Raw genomic sequence first — 2,959 nt, 5'->3', positions numbered from 1 at the left:
CACTTCTGCAAAATCCCCTCCCCAAAATTTTATCCCTGTCACCCCCTCCCTGGGTCTCCGGGCTGGGCGGGGAAGCTCCCAGGCCTGGCTTATGTAAAGCCAGGGGTGAGTCAGGGCCCAGAAAGCCTTTTCCAAGGAGGAGCCGGGTTATATAACACCAATTAACGTGTTGGCACCGGCCTGGGCACGAGGAGAGGTCGGAGGGGACTGGGATATACTGGGATACACTGGGATACACTGGGAACACCGAGTGCGACAACCCCGCGATGCTCATCCCCCTTCACCTCCCCAATTCCTGCTCCTGAACCCCTTTGTCGACCAAAAAATTCCCCCAAATCCCCCCCCAGGTGTCAACAGTAGCCCTTGGAAGTGGCAATTCCAGAGTGGGAACGAGCCCAGCTCGGGGAGGTCGGTTCCCATCGATCCAGCTCGTTAGGAGCCAGCTCGTTAAGTAACGAAGGGCTGGGAGAGCAAGTCCCGGCAGGACAGGTGGGAATCACGAGGGAAAAGGGGGGAATTCTGCAGGGAAAGGCGCTCTGGGAGGTGGCAGAGAGCTCCAGGGATGGGGAATGGGAATGATGGGATGGATCCGGAGCACAGAGGAGGAATGATTTGACAGCAGGAAGAGCTCCTTGGGAATGTGGCTTCTCTCCCAAGGGATGCTCCAAGAGGCTTTTCCCTGAGTGCCTCGCTGGGCACAGGGTCCATCCAGCTGCCCCCGGGACACAGGGATTTGGTGCTGGATCCAGCTGGATCCATCCCTCCCGTGGCTCATCCCTACCTGCCGCTCCAGAGACACCTTGTCACATTCCAGGTCCTGGCGGCTGGAGCGTTCCTGGAGCAGCTCCGCCCGCAGTTGGTCGATCTGGGAACGAGGACACGGCTCCGGGTTGGGATTTGCCACGTCCTTTGCCAGGTGGGACAATGGGAGCCTCCGGAATTCCCGCCGGAATTCCCGCTGGGAAAGCGGCGCCGCAGAGCCCGGGCGGGCTCGGGTGTCCCATCCCACAGGACACCAAAAACCCCCACGGAGAGGATTTTTGGGAACTTCCCAAACTAAATTCCACGAGCATCCCGGAGCTCCAGGGCTGGAGTTTCCCACTGCAGGATTTTTAACTGGTTGAACTGGGATTTGGGGACTCGGGGGCGGGAATGGGTTTGATCCACGGATGGAACAAACCAGAACTGCCCTGGGCACGTCCAGGGTTTGTGGGAAAAGCATCCCCTGGGATGTTTCCCAGATGGAAAAGCAGGAAACCCACCCATTTTGCCCCCCTTGTCAGAGCCTGAGGGGAGGGAGTTCCCTTTCCAAGCCCCAGGCTGGATCCCTGTGGGGCAGGAGGCCAATCCCAGGATCCTCGTGAATCCCAGGAGGCTCCAACAGCTCCAGCTTTGAGGGAATAACCAGGTGGGGTCAGACAGAGGGAAGAGTCCGGGATTTAAGTGGATTTCACCCCCCAAATTCCCACCCCAACCTCAAATCTTGCCCCGTAAATTCCTGGGAATTTCTTTTGGATTTTTTTTTCTTTCTTCCCTCAACTCATATAATTCCCATTCATGCCCAAACTTTTCCAACATTTCATTCCCACTGTCATTCCCATGGAATTTAGTGATGGAGCTGCTCGTTGAGGAGTCGTTAATGTGGTGTTAATTCCAGGATTCCCGAGTTATCCCGAGTTATCCCGGATCCCACCTGGTCCCTGCTCCGGTTGACCCGCTCCGTCAGCAGCTCCACCGTGCTCCTCTCCTCATCCAGCTCCACTTCCAGCCGCTTGGACTTTTCCTGCGAAAGATTTGGGATGAGAAAGGTCGGTTCGAGCCACGGGGGGGGGTTGGGGGGGGTGGGATGAATGATGGGAAGCGGGAAAGGCGCGAGAATTCCAGAGGAAACGGATCCGCTCCGAAACCCAGGGAAGCTCCGACACATCCCGGGATTCGGGAGGGGGGAAACGCTGGGATACGAGACACGGATGTGCTGGGATATGACCCACCACCCCGGGGGGGAGAACCCCCCACCGAGCCCTGGAGAGGCACCGGGAAAAGCCGGGAAGAGCCGGGAAGAAGAGCTGGGAAAAGCGGCCGCGCCGGCAACCAATAAAATCGGGAATCCGATCCCATCCCAGCACTTCCAGGCAGTGGGAATGGGAACCATGGCTGGGCCGGCCCTGCCCCTCGCTGTCAGCACCGGGCACTGCAGGGCCGGGGAGAGGGAGAGGGAGGGATTTTTTTGGGAGTTTTTTTGGGATCGTGCTCCCACCTCCAGCGCCTTGACGTGCCGGGACCGATCGTCCTGGGAGCGTTTCCTGGAATCCATCTCCTGCTCCAGGTTGTGCAGGCGCTGGAGCAGCACCTCCTTATCCAGCAGGACGTTCTCCCGCTCGGCCTGGCTCTCCTGCAGCGCCTGCTTCAGCCGGGACACCTGCGGGAAGGGCCTTTCCAGGTGGGAAGTGTCCCCAGGGAAGCCGGGAAGGGGCGTTTCCAGGTGGGATTTGTCCCCAGGGAAGAAGGGAAGGGGAGTTTCCAGGTGGGATTTGTCCCCATGGAAGAAGGGAAGGGGCGTTTCCAGGTGGGAAGTGTCCCTATGGAAGCCGAACCTCGTCCTGCAGCCTCCCGAGGCTGAACTGCATCTTCTCCACCTCGGCCCCGCGGTCCTTGGCCTGCTTTTGGGAATCCGTGATCTCCCGCCGGGATTTCTCCTTGAATTCCTCCAGCTGCGACCTCAGGGAGCTCAGGGAGCTCTGGGATTCCACCGTCATCTGCTCCAGCTGTGGGAGAGGGGAGGCGGATCGGGAATCCCAGTCCTGAGCTGGTGGGAGGCTCCAGGGGGGGAGAAGAATCACATGGGAATGGGGTAAGGGCTTGGGAATGTCATGGCGTGGGGTGCAAACCCTGCTGGAGTGGACTGGATGATCCCAGGCACTGGGAGTGGGAAGGGAAGGGAAGGTTTGGGAAGGGAAGG

General features: G+C 59.3%; 1 protein-coding gene across 1 annotated transcript in view; it reads right to left on the bottom strand.

Annotated features, from left to right (window-relative positions):
* Window positions 1-2,959, bottom strand: part of CGN (cingulin) — an 11,338-nt gene that overhangs the window by 1,372 nt on the left and 7,007 nt on the right. The window contains exons 14-17 of the mRNA XM_027631514.1: window positions 2,595-2,765; window positions 2,258-2,419; window positions 1,694-1,783; window positions 782-865 (exon numbers count right to left, since the gene is read on the bottom strand). Of these exons, the coding sequence (XP_027487315.1) occupies window positions 782-865; window positions 1,694-1,783; window positions 2,258-2,419; window positions 2,595-2,765 (507 nt within the window). The remainder of the gene's footprint in view (window positions 1-781; window positions 866-1,693; window positions 1,784-2,257; window positions 2,420-2,594; window positions 2,766-2,959) is intronic.

Source organism: Corapipo altera, unplaced genomic scaffold (assembly GCF_003945725.1).
Source record: "Corapipo altera isolate COAL_440 unplaced genomic scaffold, ASM394572v1 221, whole genome shotgun sequence".
Classification (NCBI taxonomy): Eukaryota; Metazoa; Chordata; class Aves; order Passeriformes; family Pipridae; genus Corapipo; species Corapipo altera.
This window is presented reverse-complemented; position numbering and strand designations above follow the sequence as displayed.